The sequence below is a fragment of the Formica exsecta genome, unplaced genomic scaffold (assembly GCF_003651465.1).
Source record: "Formica exsecta isolate Colony F162 unplaced genomic scaffold, ASM365146v1 scaffold2, whole genome shotgun sequence".
Classification (NCBI taxonomy): Eukaryota; Metazoa; Arthropoda; class Insecta; order Hymenoptera; family Formicidae; genus Formica; species Formica exsecta.
Window position 1 is genome coordinate 1,896,957 of NW_021849297.1, and position 18,671 is coordinate 1,915,627.

Genomic DNA, 18,671 nt, shown 5'->3' on the forward strand with positions numbered 1-18,671 from the left:
TAATAGTTCAAAAATTTAAAGTTAAAGATCTCATTTTCTTCTATGATTATAAAACAATTTAAGAGACAAGATATTATCATAAGAATTAATTGATTAATAGCACAGATTGAAATTTGGTTATTATTTAAATTGAAATTACAGTTAATTGGTATAATTAGAAATTATCGGCAACGGCAATAAAAAGCTTGTATTCTTTAAAAGATAGAAAAGGATTTTTTGTGGATACTCGCTATTTTAAATACTGACGTGAGATAATAATGTACGAATCATATTAAATGAGAATAATGTTGCGCAAAGTTTTACGTATAATAATAAAATCTATTAGAAATATCTAACGGGTATAAAGCGCATAGGGGAGAAGAAAACAATTTCAAAACAATTCCATTTTATCAAACTCGAATTAATTACACGCTAAACAAAAGTTCACCATGCGAACTCTCCGTGCAAACTTGTGATAAATATGCGATATATTATCACGGCAATGATAAATCGCCAACGTTTTTCGGATCTATGTGAGCGTTTCTCGTGGAAAACTACATGAATCAGCGATAAGCTGCACTGCTGCAGGCCGGATAGACTATACGGAAAAATAACCGGAAATAAAACAAGAGAAATATCCGCGAGTATAATCGATCTTACTACTATATCCGGGGAGAAAGATGGAGAATCGGTTTCGAGATCGTCAATGTCGCGTGATTGAAGCTGCGGGGAATGATTTCGTTAAATATTCGATAAGAGGAAAGCATTTCCCACGGCATGCGTTAAAGTGGCAAGTTTCCCCATTATGTAACACGCCTGGGGGTATTACGTACGAAGCGCGTAATTGGACAAATGCCGAAGAATGGTGTATCCGTCTAGATGGGATGATCAATGGCCTCTGGGCAGCAATGTGTGCACTCGTGGACTTCAATTACATCTTTATCGGTCGGCACCATACCCGCGCGATACATCATCCGTGGCGCCTTATATCTTGTTGAAACTTTCGAGGTCAGGTAAAGATTTAGGTTCGGCCGACTGACGGATAATCCAAACTGGCTTTTCGATGGATGAGCATTGACCATTGAATCGGGAAGGAAACACTCGTGTATGCGATAGCTTAAATCACATCTCGAGTATTTGTTTTAGATAATTGGACAATATACGCTTGAATATTTTTATATTGCAATATCATATTTTGATTGATATTTCAGCATTTCGTCGGATTTAATTATATTCGACATAAATTTAATATATATTAATATAAAATAATATCAAATGAAAAAGTCACCAAATGGAATGCGGAAAGGCGTTTCAAATTATACGCTTTCTAAAAGATATCTAGTTATCCAGGATTAAGCTCGAGTTATGTGCGCACATTCAATTATCGTTTGTGCGTTGTGATATCTCTTTGTCAAACATGAGTGAGGAAATTGTTTTACTCATATTTAATTTACATATAGGATGTTCAGAGAGTCAAATTGTAAATAGTAAATTAAAATTTTCAAATATATTCTTGTATAAATTTGAAGTTGATTTGCTTTAGCGAAAAACATCAAAAGCGATTGAGTCACAAACGACAGAAAATTGTTGCGCTTTTTATGCTAAACGTCAATTATATAAATAGTAAATTTACATTTCTCATGGATATTTTTAAAAGCAAAATTTTAATACATTTTTAAAATTGAAGCTTAATGTTTAATATAAACAGTCAATTCATATTTATATCTACGTTTGCATACGTAAAATAATACTACAGTTAAAAATCTACTTTTTTTTACACAACGCGCAATTTTAATATACTATTAGTTGTAATTTATATAAACTACACAAGATCTGCTTATAAATTATTATACACGATAACTTGAATGCATCGAGCTTATCAAACCATTGCGGTATATCGATCCCGTAATTAAGCGATTCCAGATGTAGCACCCGTGGGAATAAATCCATTAGAAGGGGAAATTCTCTTTGTGGAAGACCTGTCGATTACATAAGAGCCTCAACGCATTGATACTCGGATTTATGGATCATCAATATTTTAGTTGTATTTTCCAGTTCCGCTTTTTCTTAATCTTGTTTTCGTTCCGCGCCGCTAAGGAAGCTCGAGTGAACCGCGTTTATTTCGAACACGTTGCAGACGACCGCGCCGTCGACATCGTTATCGGTCTACTCCTATCTCCTTCTAACTTATAGCCTCCCGCCGACGCGCATTAGGAAGATACTGGAGTGGATGAATGTTGGAGCGAATGGCACTCGATGCTGAAGTGGATGGAGGCCTGTGGTATATAAGTCTGCTCCATTAATCAGCCGGCAAACGGTATTTCGCAAGCTAGCTGTTCACTCGCGCGACTCGATTCTCGGGATATTGGCTACCATACCGCGTAACCTTTCGAAAATTTATGTCGGTCCAAAGCTTCGACGGAGCTTGATCTTCTTGCGATAGTAGATCGTATGTGAAACGCACAACGATTTCTTTCGCGATTTCCGGTAATCGATGTCCCAAGAGAAAAGCTTGGCAAAAATACAACAATACTCGCGAATAATAGAATAGAATTTCTATACTACAGTAATGATTTTGATCTGTAGATGAAAGTATTTCAGACACGAAGTTATGACATATGAAATTATTTCGCTTTATTGTTTTTCTTACAAAGACTTTGGTCGCAAGATAGGTAAATTCAGTTTATGCAAAGAATTCCAAGAATTTCAATATAAATTTATTGAACGATAGACCATATGGCGCATAATAAATTTATATTGAGCTTAACGGCGAAAAAGTGCGTCGTAGCCGCAATAAATTTAAATTTTATCACTACGCAAGTCAAGAGGAATCGCCTTAATTCCCTCTACCGTATGCATTAAACCGTATTGCATTACGGCGGTAAGAAACACCAGCGCGCCATTTCCGTCGGTAAGCCTCTTTCAGCCGCATTCGTTCCGCAGCGCAGTAAAACCGCAATTTATTAGTCGTCGTGCAATTCCGCCGTTTCGCGAGCTTGCGGCTCGCTCGAGTGGCGGGCGCACTTTTTCAAGCCGCTCTACGTGCGAGTCACATGAAACGATTGCGAGCGAGCTATGGGTTTCGTTCGATGACAGAGAGAGAGAGGGAGAGAGAAGTGGTCGCGCGCAGGGGATGTCGACGTCCATGGAATTAGGCAAGGAAGAGACTATTTATCAGGCATGTGTATACACCAGAGCAGGCATTTTCTATGTAATCTGCGGGAGTAGCGCGGAGGTAGAGTGGGAAACGCGGACAACTCCGCTATTGTTCCGAAAGCCTCGATCCACGGAATTCGGTCTCTCCGTCAGCTCCTAGCGAGCCGAGCGAGCTGCCTCCGTAACGGCAATTTCGCCGGTTCCATTGTATCGTTTGTTTTCGTAAGAGGAAAGCCCGATATACTTGGTAGCGTAGAGTGCGGTGCGGCGCGGTGGAGGATACTCGACGTAGGTTGTGGATCCTGAAGTCTGAAGACTTCGCTGACGGCTGGCGCTCCGCTGGTTGAATGCTGCCGCTATCCTCCGTCTAATGACAACTTTGATCTTTGCATTGTCTTGCCGGAAGCGTTACGCGGCGAATAGCGGGATCCTTCGATCGAGCATCCAACCGGATGCGGCCTCCAACAATCATTCAACCGAATCGCTCGCGAGTACCGGTGCGCGTTTAGATCCGCCAAAATCCTTTCTCTCGACGAAACAATTTACGTTAGGGATTTGGTCGAGCAGGAAGGCACGTGAGAGCGCATTGTGCACTCTAAACGGTATGCCAAACTAACTTGTACCCAATGGTCGCGAATTGACTTCAAAATGACGATGTTAATCTCGTTTCAGATCTAAGCACATTGCAAGCTGTCTCGAGTTGTACCATGCGTGCAAGAAGATGCGGTGGTTTGAAACTATCGGTGAGTACGCTATTTAGGGTTTAATGGATGTATTGGCGACTGACAATTTTATTATGTATTTTTTGACACATCGTAGAATATTCAAGTTCAGAGTTTAGAAATTGTACGTGTTTTAATAGTTCAAAAATTTAAAGTTAAAGATCTCATTTTCTTCTATGATTATAAAACAATTTAAGAGACAAGATATTATCATAAGAATTAATTGATTAATAGCACAGATTGAAATTTGGTTATTATTTAAATTGAAATTACAGTTAATTGGTATAATTAGAAATTATCGGCAACGGCAATAAAAAGCTTGTATTCTTTAAAAGATAGAAAAGGATTTTTTGTGGATACTCGCTATTTTAAATACTGACGTGAGATAATAATGTACGAATCATATTAAATGAGAATAATGTTGCGCAAAGTTTTACGTATAATAATAAAATCTATTAGAAATATCTAACGGGTATAAAGCGCATAGGGGAGAAGAAAACAATTTCAAAACAATTCCATTTTATCAAACTCGAATTAATTACACGCTAAACAAAAGTTCACCATGCGAACTCTCCGTGCAAACTTGTGATAAATATGCGATATATTATCACGGCAATGATAAATCGCCAACGTTTTTCGGATCTATGTGAGCGTTTCTCGTGGAAAACTACATGAATCAGCGATAAGCTGCACTGCTGCAGGCCGGATAGACTATACGGAAAAATAACCGGAAATAAAACAAGAGAAATATCCGCGAGTATAATCGATCTTACTACTATATCCGGGGAGAAAGATGGAGAATCGGTTTCGAGATCGTCAATGTCGCATGATTGAAGCTGCGGGGAATGATTTCGTTAAGTATTCGATAAGAGGAAAGCATTTCCCACGGCATGCGTTAAAGTGGCAAGTTTCCCCATTATGTAACACGCCTGGGGGTATTACGTACGAAGCGCGTAATTGGACAAATGCCGAAGAATGGTGTATCCGTCTAGATGGGATGATCAATGGCCTCTGGGCAGCAATGTGTGCACTCGTGGACTTCAATTACATCTTTATCGGTCGGCACCATACCCGCGCGATACATCATCCGTGGCGCCTTATATCTTGTTGAAACTTTCGAGGTCAGGTAAAGATTTAGGTTCGGCCGACTGACGGATAATCCAAACTGGCTTTTCGATGGATGAGCATTGACCATTGAATCGGGAAGGAAACACTCGTGTATGCGATAGCTTAAATCACATCTCGAGTATTTGTTTTAGATAATTGGACAATATACGCTTGAATTTTTTTATATTGCAATATCATATTTTGATTGATATTTCAGCATTTCGTCGGATTTAATTATATTTGATATAAATTTAATATATATTAATATAAAATAATATGAATCCGTAGATATAAATCTTTGCTTACTCTAAAGAAAGAGAGAGAAAAACAGATAGAGAAAGACTAAAGTATCCTCTTATGGAATATATGAGTATATCATTGAGTTAATAATAAAAATTTTATAGTATTTTTGAAAAATTATATACATACAATATAAGATTCGTAAATAAGAGATTAATAAAGGACGTTCTGAATTTGTCCAAAATATACGTACATTAAAAATTATATGTCGATTAGAAATGAGTTAAAAATAATTTTACATCGCATATCTCAGGATTTGTTTCCCGTGGGATTGATATTTTTTATAAACACGAATAATGTGAGCACCCCTTTAGACTCTATTGTCGTTATCAGTAACGATGATCAGGGCCGCTTGTTTCTTTTTAAGCCAACCGACTGCAATGTCAACACGCCGGAAGTGCTCTTATAACGAATCCCTTCATAAGCTCAGAACACCTTTTCTTCATTCTACTTTTATATTCGGTTTTTGTAAGTTTCCCCTCTGTCGACTACTCAGACTGGGCAATGGTTATTCGCGATAACGGAACCAACAGACTATGCGCGAATCTCCTTGGCCGCTTCTTTAGAAAAATATACATTTTGTGTAGTGTCACTGTGGATATTATTCTAGAACAGTCTTTTCTTTGTTTCTGGAAAATTTGGCAGCATTGGCCGTTGTTCATTCAGACTAGTTTAAAATATAATATGAAAAATATTCCAATTATCAGAAATGAAAGAATATTTACCTTTTGATTATTATAATATTTTAAATTTGATTCTATACTTTATATATAAAAAAATATTTTTTTCGAGCCTCTTTTCTCTTTCCTTACATTAATTTCTAAGCAAATCAATCGAGTGTCAAAAATTAAGCATAATTATTTTTTAAAGAGGAAGAAAAACTTCACACAAAATTACAATTGCACTAAATTAATGGTATATATGCTTTTTATATACATATATGTTTTATGTATCATTTGTTTTATCGGTGACAAAACCATCGTTCATCATTTATATCTGTATTTCTCTCTTTTTACAACCGTATATCTTCCTCGAACTTTTCACATTCACTAGAATCCGTCTGGACGAATGGCTTATTCTTTCATGGAATTTCGTCGTCTTGCCTGCTTATTCATGGAATGACTAATCCCAGTCGGCTTCAGATTCAACGTGGCAACGTTTATCTGTCATTTGGTTTGCTGGAACGGAGCTCTGCTCATCTGGCTGGTGGAAGGCTTGTCGTATTTGCCATCTCTCTTTGCGCTCTACTTCATTTTCCGTTTCTGTTGAACGATAGCAGGAATCTCGTTGAACATGGAGAACCGGACGGTGATGCGCAGAAGACGACGTGGATAAGAGAGCGAAAGCAATGGTTGCATGGACACTGAGTCATTTGAAAGAAAAATTTATATATATATATATATATATATATATAAATTATCTTTCAAGATAATAATCTTTAAAGAGAGTATAAAATGATATAATTTTATTATGTAATGATTATTATAACTTGCATACCGTACAGTTAATAATATATTACCTGAAAGGGTATATATATATATAATAATATATCATGGCGAGTAGAAACCATTATGTTCTTGAAAAATAGCTGACATTAATGATTACATGAAATCCTCGTCGAAGTCGATATATGTTAAGATTGATGATAGCGTTGACGTGTGTAGAAGGTAGAGTAAAATAGAGAGAGCGCGCAATCGGTACAACAAATGGCATAAAGTTTGTAGTGCGATGGGTAAAGGTAGAGCTTTTGGTTGAGCGCTCCGGAATTCAATAAGCCGCTTATTCCAGCACGTAATGCGGTAAGCCGCGCGGAAAAGTTTACAGCGCTTGTTAGTTTCGGTACAGTGTCTTAAAAGTGATGTAGGATATGGAGCGGCTCTCCGGCAACCAGCGCCACCCATTTACGGTACGCTCTGTAGCAGTTGATAATATCTGGTAAGCCATTACTTCCGTTTCCCGGACGGACCCCGTAGCTTATCTTAAACCGGGAGGGCGGACGAGAAACCATCCGGGAGATTTAAAGTAAACTGTAGTCGGGTATGAGGCACTACCCTCTTCCCTTTCTTCTCTGTCCTCTCTTTCCGTCTGTTCGAAACTACCCCGTTTGCACATTCAGCCGGTGGATGCGCGTGTATGTACGGTTGTAAGGATGTGTGCGCTCGCGCGAATGCACACCTATGCACATTGTCTATAACGCGAGACGATCATTCCAAACCTCATCTTTCCCATCTCGCCGTTCTTTTACTACTCTTCCTCCCTTATTTTCTACGTTGGCGAAATCGCGTTCAATTCCGATGCAATCTTGTTCGCTTTTTGTCATAGTTTTGTCACAACAAAACGTTTAAATCTTCCGCTTTAGATTTTATATACTGTACTTGATTTTATTTTATTAATTATTTTATATTTTCATTTGTTATTTTCTTGTTAGAGATTTTGATTTATATTTATCTATATATCTTTACTTTTTTGATATTATTTTATTTGCATATCCAAACTATACACTACAAACAGTGATTGCTATTGGCACTTTCTCAGTTGGATACAAAATCCATACGCGTGTATGCGCGAGGGATATATAAAGAAACAAACAATTTCAGTTCTAGTCGTTTCATTTATGATACCCATTGTTTTCAATACGTAAATTGCACACATACACGCGGACCATTTACTTAGATATTGTGCTGTATCGACAGATGACGATGAATACATTTTCAATAAATAAATTTTTATTCTAATACGGAAGCTATTCGCTGATCGAAACGCGCTATCTTTCTTTTTAAAGGAGTCGGTAGAAAGTAGGAATTTTATGCTATAAATTATGCTGCTCGTTGTAAATTGTACGGCATGTGATATATTGAAAAATGCAAAACTTGTTATCCCATCTTCTGCTCTCGTTTGTTAGAAGAATCCGCTTGGTCTCTCCGGCGAACGAAAGCTGATGAAAAGGAGGATTACTAATATACGATGGGTCTCTTCTTACGCGAGCGGAACAGGCAGGGTGGAGGGAAGAGAAAAGGTACGCGTTTAATTAATTACGAGCGTCTCAGAGTTTGCGGAGACTTTTCCTGAGTCTTACGATCTCTGATCCTCTCTCGAAGCTCTTGTACCAAAGTAACTCTCGCTGAATCGGTTTTATCGTCGCGAGAAGACGCGTCCGTTCGTCTTACGCGTCGTCGAAGCCAAAATTGATAATCTTTCGCAAAACTATTGCTAGTCGGTAGAAGCATTAATCATGCGACGCGCCTTCACGATGGGACGAACCGGAAAGAGTCGCCCCGATTTACGTTAGCGCAAATAAAACAAAAGTTTTACGCAGGCACTTTCTAAGTTGAATTATTTAGCGAATTTTTCATCGGCCGAAGTAACGAACGCGAACTCGGGCCTTCCATAACAAGTTTTTTTTTATACCCTTCAAAATCACGTTTTCCTTTCGAATTGCTGCCACTTCAGTTCGCAGCGCACTTTTAAATCCGTCCACGAACTTCACTCATCGTAGTAGCACTTGATAAACATTTCATTGTTCGTTACTGCGTTTTATCGTGCGCGCTACATCGAACATGAACTCTACAAACCACGAAAAAAAAAGAAACAAGAAAGTAGGAATTAAACAGAGGGGCATATTTTTACCTACACGAGCAGCAAATGCGAATGCGTTTAAGAATTAAATCGAGATTTAGGTCATGTGATGTCTGTTGCGATGCTTCCTAAAACAAAGATCGTATAAAAGACTCGATAGTTGAATGCCGACGGTAATTTCTGCGCTTTAAAACTCATCAGCATCGTTCTTGTGCTCCAACCACTTCTGCTTTACTCTCAGGCTCGCCTATTTCTCGCCAAGTATTCATGCTGGTGAATAATTCGATCCTCGGTTAAATTCGTTTTAAATACCTGATAAATGTAACATTTTCCTGCCATGTACTCGGAACAGGGGTATTAATGCATGCTTTAGTTTTTTGATAAAAGGATCAAGTAATTAATGAACATTACAGGAGGATTTTTGTTAAAAGGGATTAAACGCTGATTTAATGATTTAATGACAGAGATAAACTAATTTAATTATCTAAAATTTTTTTCAAATATTTCATATAATCTAATATTTCGTTTTAGTATGTAAAGATATTTGACGAAATCAGAGATATATAATCACAAAATTGTAACTTTTACTGATTATAATCTCTCGCTATAATGTTTATGTAATGCAAACTGTAAAATAAAACGTAAACATATTCACAATTATACAAAATACTTTTTGAAATAATATTACATTGCAAAATTTTTTTGGTCAAAAAAGTAGATTATTTATCGTAAAATAAAGGCATATACTATATATAATATATTATGATATTTATTAATATATTATGTATTTTATACAAATACATAAGCACATATCTGCGCCTCTTTTATTTTAAAATTTTTCGGTGATTTTGTATCGGAATAATATATAACATTACATATTATGTTTATTTAAGGGCATGTATAGCATTTCAGAGTAGATCTTATTTTACGCATAAACATTGGTACTGAACGACTACATAATATGACAAAGCATACTATTTTATTTTTATTATCCACACAATTATCTCCTCTCTGGGCTTAAACGCGCAAACATCTTTTCTATGTATAAGAGTATTGACGTTCCATCACATATGTTTGAATGCATCATGGCGTGTCATTACCCTCTTCATAAGCAGGAACGTATTTTCTGGTCAAACAGGGCTTTGCCGTTGCTGTACTCGGTCGATGTTCATTGTATCGGTCCTTTCATGTCCTAGTTGCCTACCATCGTTTACAATTTACATTCTCGATAAATAGCTGACGATGTAACGGTGATAAGATATGACATCATCGCCGATTTTAATTCAAATTTTGAGCATAAATTTGCCGAAACGTTTACAGTCGCGAAATCATAAAACTCCGTGGGACGTGCAACGTCGTAAATTTAATACGAAACTTCCATAAAGCATAAACATAAACTGGCTGTGCGAGGAGGAGCAGGAAGGAGCGGTAGTAGCACGGGCGACAAGTGACAACAGCAGGCTGTGAAGGCCGTCACGGGGGTGCGTTTGGCGGCGTTGAAAAGTTGCTCTCAAAATTTGAGCACAGTCGTATTTAATAACGCGTCGTTTGCGATGTCTCGAAACGATTATCTCAAATGTCCGCGACTACAGGCGATTTGCGTTACGATTTCACATACAGTGCGTTAACGGAACATGTCGAATTGACGAACTTAATTAAAAAAATAAATAGTGATACATACAGTTGTAACTTTGATAAAAAAAAAAAGTATTGCGGTTTTAAAAATATTTAAAAGTATTGTATTGGATACTTTTATTGAAAATTTAAGCGCAATTTATTTTAATGACATCTGTGTAAAGCGATATTGTTATTGAGCTATTGATATCTGTATATGTTTAATATTTTTGTATCATGGCTTGATATTATATTGTGCATCATTTTTTCTCATTTATCACGATCTGTTATTTCTTACAACGGATTTAAAATTATATGCATACAATAATACTGAGTATTTTTATATAATATAATCAGAGAAAGGGACGGGGGGAAATGTACTGCGTACATTTTATGACCACTCTAGAAAAAGAAGGAAAAGATTTCTTTTGTAAAACTGTGTCATTTTCTCCTTTCTCAACGTAATTACTTTGTGAATGTCTCAGCTTTTATCTCGCTTGCTTTTCGAAGAAAATTTCGTTTTTACGGTAGCTTCTAGTCCGTCAAAATCGTGTTTGCACTTGGACGCGACGCGCATTTTCAGCTTGGAAATTTGTACTTGAACGTGATAGAAAAAGGCGCGGAGTGCAAAAAAAAAAAAAAAAAAAAAAACGCGAAAAACGAGAGCGAAAACGGCAAATGTGAAAATCGGTGAAGAGACGACTGTTTTCTGTACGTTTTAAAACGTCGGTGTGTTTTAATACGATGCGAAACCGAATAGAAAACGGCATTGGGAGTTAATTCTTTTGCGTTTCGTTCTCTATTATGTTTTTTCCTTTAATTATTTTGTTCTGTTTTTGTTTATCCACATACATGTTTACTTCGTAATTCTATGTTTGTTATTCATATAATTTGCCATGAAAATTATTATAAGGCAAACGGTCATAAAATATAAATCGGTTTTATCAGATTTATTAACAAAGATTATAATTAAGGAATATTCTCTTTCCTTACGCTCAATAACAAATCTGTTTATTTTTACATTGTATTTGATGCATTCTTTCCTTTTTTCTCTTCTCTCTTTTCTTTCCTGTATATCTTTTTAAGAAAATAAATATCGCTGAATTATATTTTTCTTACGCGCGGAGAAATTAGCATAAAAATTAATTTCCATCATTAAAAACTCAATATATATACACACAATAATGCTTTAAAAAAATATATTATTTCTAATACATAATACACTCTTGCTACAATACATATATATGAGATATGCATACATAAAAAAATAAAAATATTTTTGAAATCTTTTATTTATTGATATAAGGATATAAATATTCGCAGAAACAGAGAGGTAAATCTTCTTATGGTCTTCTATGTGAAAGAACTGTTATTTTTTTATGTTATTCTCATATATATGTATATAAATTTATTTACTATTAGATATTATATTATTAATACTAATGACAAGTCTTACTAAGACAATTGGCATATTCAAAGCAGAATCAGTATTCGTCTACCCATTTATTCATGATAATTTCTTCATGCGTAATGACAACGCGCAGCTTTATCTCTCCATATCCGCTTAATGAAGCTTTGCGTGTACCACTCGGAATAAGGCGCGCATAATTAGTTAAATCCGCGCACATGCTTCTTACCACGATAGCGGATATGCAGTAGTACGTGCATCGAGAATTCCATTTCCTGAGGCTGTCTTCGCCGTTTCTTCTTATAAATAAATATTAACATTCGAGATATTTTACGGGTTTCGTTAGAGGAATAACTGTCATTTGTCTGCTGACTCATCCGATCACGAGAAATTGGCAACATCTTGCGACGTCGTATTTCGTAACCGCCGCTTCGAGGGTCAAAATTGAGAAAAAGTCTCTGAGATGGCTCTATAACTTTGATGTAGCATTCGTCCCAACTTGCCTTTTTCCTCTCACACTCCTCCCATCTCTCTCGATCGCCATCTTCGCCGACGTCGGTAAGAATGATATTAAAGATATGGATTTTTTTTTTTCGAGATATACGGATCAGCGGTGACCACTGAATATTGATTTTTCTCTACCGTATACGTAATAAAAAAAAGATGTTTGCGATTAGTTTTATGTATTAGAGCTGCGTTTTTTTGTCGTGGAAAATATATCATTAATGATTATCGTATGCGTACTGTTTTACTAATTATATTCTTACTAAAATAGATTATTTTTTTGTAACGAGAAATATTACTAACTGCAAACTCTACATGATATGTTTATCTTGCGCAAAACTTTTCGAACATTTGGAGAAATTGCTCGAAGCTGTATTTTCAAGAGAGTTTTATCAAATCCTTCGGGAAATGATTAGCGTTTTTCAGTGTGTGTCTTCAGTACAATTTAGTGCATAAGCAATTTACCACAAAACGTAAAATTTACTTATTATATGTTTAAGAACGTGCAATTTTTCGAATTTTGTTTAATTAATTAGATAAATTAAAGAAAGAAGATACTTTTGTGCATATAAGAATTAGCATATGTTATGGCGTATATATATATATCTATATCTAATACATATTAGTTTATTGTGGTTTATCATTTTCATCTTATATAAATGGCATAAATCAGAAATAAATGCGCTTACAGATATCTGTATTAAAATTTCGTTTATGGTGCATTTGAATGAAATCGCGAACTGTCAAATTAGCGACTAGTACATATTAATGTAGAAATATTAATTGTTGCGTTTCCATAGCGATACGAAAAGATCTCGATTGTCCATTCAAATTTGCAATCGTTATGTAGAAATTGGGATAACGTGTATGCAAATATCAGCGGACATGGTGTACTTATTCGAATAAACTGTTTCGCGTCCTAGATAATTTGTCACTGCGAAATCCGCGGGGATTATTTGTCGAGCTAATAATGCGGGTCCACTGTACCTATCCGTTGTGCAAACGATAAAATCTGCGAAAACGCGCGCGCTCGCGTTACGGGTAATTGCGCATGCAAGTATCCATGGTCGTGTCTCTTCGTATTATTATCAGTGAAGATCATAGGGATTACACAATCAGATCATTCAGTTTTAAATTTGTTTTTGTATCTTTGAAATTCTCTTTTTATGGCAAACAAATGAGAGATGCTTAAAATATGCAATGGATTTCGATAATGAATTGGAAGCATTTCTTACGAAAATGACATTAATTTGGATATTACGTATAATCACGAGATAATTAAATTATCCTTTGTATTGATATATAATTAAATTATGTTTATTATGTCAATTTTCTATTTTAGAGATCGATACTTGTATAAATTGGGTAATCTTTTTTAAAACATTTGAATTATTTATAAAGTCCAGAGAAACTGAAAATGTTAACGTTTAATTTTATCGAATAAAGAGCTTTCTCTACTTCGTTTTCAGAAAAAGTTTCTATGTTTAATGTAAAAAAATCTTAGTTCTATGTTTTTTAGCTTTCTAGTTTAATTTAATACTACTTGCATAATTCATCAATCGATAGGGAAGCAATTATTAACGTTCTACTTCTCTCTTGTTCGGCATGTGACACTAGTTTATATTATAATGATGTTATTCATGCGCTCGCATGCGCACGACCATCGTAGGAGATCCCAAAGTTTAAAATAGTTACATGTAATACTATCGCGTAATTTATGCAAATTATACTATTATGTATAGTTAACGTGTATATATCCTGTATTCCTAGATACACATATACATAAACTTTGATATCAAATGATCTAATTAACCAAAGTAAAACATTATATTCATGTGATCGACAAACAAGAACATAGTTTTTGATAAAAATATTTTACATCAAGATAAAGTCAAACATTTACAAAAATATGTGTATGCATCTCTCATATGAATTTCAGAAAAAAAATACTCGTCGAATACTGAATATACAAATTCTTATATTCACATTTCATAGTGTTAGGTCGATAACCATGTTTTGTAGCTCTAAAAAAATATTGATATCATAGTTCTCAATTGTTAGTTTGGTAACCACATCACTTTTAATAGTCTCATATATATTTTAACCACATAACTTTTAATAGGCTCATATATATTTTCAATAGTCTTATATGTATTTTAATAATACATAACAGTTAAAGGATAAATTCAGTAAGGTTTATTTGCTGAACAAAATAATGTAAATACTAATAATGTATACAGAAATATACCGAGTATATTATAAATATCTTTAAAAAAATTTAATTTTTTGAGAGAATGGAATAATCTGGTATTTATTTCAATTAAAATTTTATTTATTGAATGCAATACAACGGTAAATCTACAAAGTTTAAATAAATACATTATATTATCATTGATTTTGTTGTAATAATAGAAGAAATTGATAAAAGCGTAAACAGTTTAACATGCAACAAAAATATCACGGATTAATAGGAATCACGTCGAGAGCTTCAAAAAGTCATGGTGATCGGCTACATAATCGTACTAGACTTGTTTGTAGCGGATGGACAATAAAAACCGCGTAGCATGTGTATAGGAAAAAAATAGCGAGTGAGAAGAGAATGAGAGAGGAAACAACTTCCAATCGTCATTGCAAAATCGGTACCAAAACCTAGGAACGTCCGGATTTTACCCTGATTACCCAACAACATTCGCGGTAAAACGCGCGCGGAAGCGTGACCGAAATTGGCGCCGCGTCAAGCTCGACGAGCCGAGAAACTATTTTCATCATTACGGACCGTGCATTCTCTTTTTTTTTTATTCTCTTTTTGTGCGCGAGTGTTAATCCTCGGCGGCGGTCACTGGCGAGATGATATACAGCGACGGAGCAGTGGAAAAAGTTATCGGCGCGTACGGTAACGCGACTGTTGGTCGATATCGGAGGTCAGGTGGGTACTCGTCATGCATGCATGTATTTGTGTGCGTCCGAACGACATTGGTTTGCGGCCGGGTTCGATGGTGACGATACAGGAGTAGAGAAGAGGGTTTACAAGCACTCGGTCACGGGCCGCCGAGAGCGTAGCAATTGCCTCGAGTGGCGTTTTCTGCCTCGCATTTACTCGGCCTCGTCTCACCCTTCTGTCTTCGTGCGCCCTGACCTGACTGTACCAAATCCGGTTCGCCATAGAGAGAGGATTTCTTTTCACCATCGATTAAGATTACCCACGTAAACATACTTGAAACGACCGATCGAACATGCCACCAGCACATATTAACCGCATTCACTTGACCTTTTCTCAAGTGCCAATCACCGTACTCCAATGTAGATGCGTCTACACATCAAGTATCTTATATACAAGTACGATGCCCCGATGAGAAAGACAGAGAGAGAGAGAGAGAGAGAGAGAGAGAGAGAGAGAGAATAGGGAATCGATGGCAGAGCAGTAGACGCGACCCGATTTCTCGCGAGAGAGAGAACCTTCTTTACTGTGGTCGCTCCAAGAAATAGCGTTATAGGCTTTCTTCGGATTTGCGGCGTCACGCGAATGGCAATCGCGAATGACTGCGATAATGATTTATCGATTTTGTGGTAGCACCGTTCTGCTTCGATAAGAGATTCTTGGACGTTGGAAATCTAATTTTAGATTAAAGGGCAAATAATAATTTATGGAATATAAAATGGGAACGCAGAGAGAAATAAATTCTTGAAGCTCTCTCATGACGCATTTTATTTAAAAATGTTCGTCATTATCAGTCACGTCATCTCTGAGATATACACTGCTAAGAACGAACAATTTATTAAAATTGCTTGTGGTATTTCGCGATGTCATGTATAGTTCTCTATAGCGATTTAATTACAAGAAGGCGCGCGTAAATTTCCTCAAATAAGCGCTCGCGCCGTCGTGCAAATTTCGAGCCATGCAGGAACGAAGACGAGAAAATAATGGACCATGACGCATCCATGGGATAGCATAGTATTATTAAGCATTTTACATAATCGCCCTTAATATCATCAAGGATGACTATGGACTTTCCTTTGTTATCTGCGGCAACGTCGTCGACGTCGTTGTCCTTGTCGTTGTAAGTGCTGCGGACACCCCACAGTTTGTCGGGCCACATTCAGCGCGTCCTTCTCATTAATTACGAGCCCGCGTACCTACGAAATAAACGCATTCCTCCCATTAATTCCGTTCGCGGTGATTAATCTCGCGCGACAATTAAATTGTTTACGGGAAGGAGACCGTTTCTTACCGGCTAGGAAATAAATGGACAATTCGTTTCGCCGCTCATGGATTCGGTTTCGTCGCCGTTGCTATTTCTTTCCGCAAAATTACATGCGGTCACTCCGACAGTGACGACTTTATACCGCGAACCAGATATATTTTAGTTTCCTTCAGAAATATAAGGTATACTTTACGATCGAGTCGTTGCGTTCGAAAATTTATCAGCGCGACAAAACGCGGGCGCGCGAAATGTACACGCTTCGTTTTCCAGTTTTCCATTCTCGGCGCACACTTTTCCGTTGTAAATTTATTCAGTTTCAAAGTCACGAATATTTGCATCTGAGTCTGACAACTCTCGGTATACATTTCGCGGGAAAAATTGGCAAAATAAATAACAACGATGACGCATGGTGCGGAGCCCTCCTGAACAGTTTCCGAAAAAGACGGTTGGCGGGTTGAAGTTGAACAAGCTTCTCCGTGGCCGGAGGAATTGTCCGCAATTTCTATACGCATCGCGCCACCCTTGCCAGTGGGACGCAAATGTCGGGAGAGAAAATGTGGGGTAGGGAGAAAAAAAATATTCGCGTATCGGCGTATGGGCGACGAAAGGGTCTGTCAGTTGCAGTTATAATCTGATGACTGAGTGACTTCTCGGCGAGAGAGAGGCCTGGCATGGCGAGGTCCCCCTTTCTTCTTCTCGCCGCGACTAACCGAGTGTAGTCTCGCGGCGGAAAAGGTACGGCACACCTCGTATTTGTCACCGGGTGCTAAGGGGTTGTCGGCTTGTCGCCACATAACTCTCCGGGCGCGTCCCCCCACGCCGTGCCCGTTGTACCTTAACATCACCCTCTAACTCAGCCTCTTATGCTTCTCCGTCTCACCGAGCGACTACGTTCATCCTCCCTTTCGTCCCGTTCCGTGTGGCGAACTCTCACCACACGTTTCCAGAACACAGGCGAAATTTACATTCGAGCTGGAATATTTCGCGGCGCCGGCTGAAATGCAATTTGTTTCGTTCTGTCTGCGTATATACGGGCTCCTTTTAACCTGTCTAAGGCCTCGGTGATCCATGTTACGGGAAATTTATCGTTATGTCGCCGTTAGTTCTGACTTCACCGGCGTCGAATTGGCCTCGGTTTATGGTGAAACTTGGCCGCAAGCTACGTAATAAACCGTCGTTATTATTTTGTGTTTCGACCATCCGTCGACCGCTCGTCGCGTTTTCTTAATTGCATGACGGCTATGTCAGTAAATATAATAATATGGTAATTATTGGAATGTCTTTTCTTTTTCTGATTTGAATTTACTCGACGCGGATTAAAATGACCGAATGGCTTCAAACGTTCGTCCTTGACCCAAGATTATTCGGCTTCGTGACGTCGTGGTCCGTCGAGCGTCGTCGAGTCGTTAACAGATTCGCGAATAGTCGCGTGGTTAGATAAAAATCAGATTGTGTGAATGACAAGGTGATTCCCCGTCGACCTTTTCTGACGGATTGCATAGCGGCGTTTTCGAATATCAGATTGAGACCACATCTTTCAGTAGGTTGAACCTTTGACGTCCGTGATCAATCTTGCATGAAGACGATTTCCCAACAGATTCGAGACCGCGAGAATCTGCGGACATCAGCCTGCGGGGGTTATGACGCATATATCAGATTCAAAGGCAGAAAATCTCGCGTGAAAGGGTTTAGAGGAATCGAAAACGGCGAATTCGATATCGATGCCATTTCGCATTTGCATTTTGGGAAACCGAACGAATTTATATTCGATGCCGTCATGCGATTCGAGGTTTACTTTTCCATATTCAAGTATGCTGATATCGTTGATGAAATTGTTTAAAAATTGCCCATAATTTTAAAAGAAAAGATTAAAATCCATTTGTGACTTAAACAAGACAGATTTTATTCCGCGCAGTAATTCTCACAATTTATTCTGAAAATATGTGTGATTAATAATACATTCACCGCGTACGCGTCTTTCGAGTCCTCTGATAATTAAATCTGATGCTTTCGTGGAACTCTTTTTTGATTAACGTTGCAAGATATAAAATCAAGGATTTCCAAAGACGAAATATTGCAAAAGAATAAATTCATAAGAGCGTC

At 37.2% G+C, this 18,671-nt stretch overlaps 1 protein-coding gene across 1 annotated transcript in view; it reads left to right on the plus strand.

Moving 5' to 3' along the window:
* Positions 1 to 3,828: 3,828 nt before the first annotated feature.
* LOC115234288 overlaps positions 3,829 to 18,671 on the plus strand; it is a 292,623-nt gene continuing 277,780 nt past the window's right edge. The window contains exon 1 of the mRNA XM_029805255.1: positions 3,829 to 3,878. Coding sequence (XP_029661115.1) covers positions 3,857 to 3,878 — 22 coding nt within the window. The 5' untranslated portion in view covers positions 3,829 to 3,856. The remainder of the gene's footprint in view (positions 3,879 to 18,671) is intronic.